The 1,420-nt window shown below is 51.5% G+C and overlaps 1 protein-coding gene across 1 annotated transcript; it reads left to right on the plus strand.

Moving 5' to 3' along the window:
* The first annotated feature begins 400 nt into the window (after nt 1-400).
* On the plus strand, nt 401-1,402 carry LOC104492117 (putative P2Y purinoceptor 10). The gene has a single exon (XM_010134627.1). The coding sequence runs from the start codon at nt 401-403 to the stop codon at nt 1,400-1,402; it is 1,002 nt and encodes a 333-aa protein (XP_010132929.1).
* The last annotated feature ends 18 nt before the right edge of the window (nt 1,403-1,420 follow it).

Below are 1,420 nucleotides of genomic sequence, written 5' to 3' on the forward strand. Positions count from 1 at the left end.
CATGGGCAGAAGCTGGGCTATGGCACATCTTTCACGTATTCCTCCCCTCTACCCAGAGCCCAAACCACAGATGACCTTGAGCTGCCAGAGGCAGCTTCTCCTGCTCCTCTGTTAGCAGTATAGCACAATTTCACCCATGCTTACGGCACTAGAACAACCCAGCAAGCAGCCTGACACAACAGGAATGGTCCCCCACCTCTGCGTGAATAGTGGGGGACCTCTGAAAGGGCAGCTTTGAGGAAGATAGCAGGACATTTTATATGCAAGACATTTCCAAACCTCTACTCTGTACTGAGTAGTCAGACAGGAAATGCAGATGTGAAAATCAACTCTCGTGGTGCCTTTGCCTTCACAGTCCCTGTTTTTGTTCTCTACAGGAATGACCCACCCACCCTATACCATGACAGATGTTTCCAGCAGCCCAGCCATGTCACAGAGCAACCAGACCTGCTCCAGTCACAATATAACGTTCAAAAACAGCCTGTACGCAACCACCTACACCATCATATTCATCCCTGGCCTCCTGGCCAACAGCGCTGCCCTGTGGGTCTTGTGCCGCTTCATCAGCAAGAAGAACAAAGCCGTCATCTTCATGATCAACTTGGCCATGGCCGACCTGGCTCACGTCCTCTCCCTACCGCTGCGAATATACTATTATATTAACTCCACGTGGCCTTTTGGGAGCTTCCTTTGCTTGCTGTGCTTCTACCTGAAGTACCTCAACATGTACGCCAGCATCTGCTTCCTCACCTGCATCAGCATCCAGCGGTATTTCTTCCTCTATCAGCCCTTCAAGGCCAAGGACTGGAAGCGGCGGTACGACGTAGCCATCAGCGCTGTGGTGTGGCTCTTTGTTGGGGTGGCGTGCTTGCCGTTCCCCATCATGCGCAGCTCCGGCCTGGCCAAAACCAGAAATACCTGCTTCGCAGATCTTCAGGTCCGGCAGATCAGCAGCACAGTGGCCACCGTGGTGATGACAGGCACAGCGGAGCTCTTGGGGTTCATCGGCCCCCTCATCATTATTTTATTCTGTACTTGGAAAACAAAAGACTCTCTTCGGGGCTTCCAGATACCGCAGCAGAACAGCAGCGAGAGGCGGAAGGCTTTAAGGATGGTTTCCATGTGTGCTGTCGTGTTCTGCGTGTGTTTTGCACCATACCACATCAACTTCTTTTTCTACATGTTGGTGAAAGAAAAAGTCATTACGGACTGTTTCCTGAGTGCCGTCACGCTTTACACCCAGCCCTTCTGCTTAAGTCTCGCCAGCCTGGACTGCTGTTTAGATCCGATCCTGTACTTCTTCATGACTTCAGAGTTCCAGGACCAGCTAACGCGGCACAGGAGCACGATCATCAGGAGTCGGCTCATGAGCAAAGAGAGCGGCTCATCTATTAAGGAATGATAAGAAAAACTGCTCGGA

The sequence above is a fragment of the Buceros rhinoceros genome, unplaced genomic scaffold, assembly GCF_000710305.1.
Source record: "Buceros rhinoceros silvestris isolate BGI_N320 unplaced genomic scaffold, ASM71030v1 scaffold15574, whole genome shotgun sequence".
Lineage (NCBI taxonomy): Eukaryota > Metazoa > Chordata > Aves > Bucerotiformes > Bucerotidae > Buceros > Buceros rhinoceros.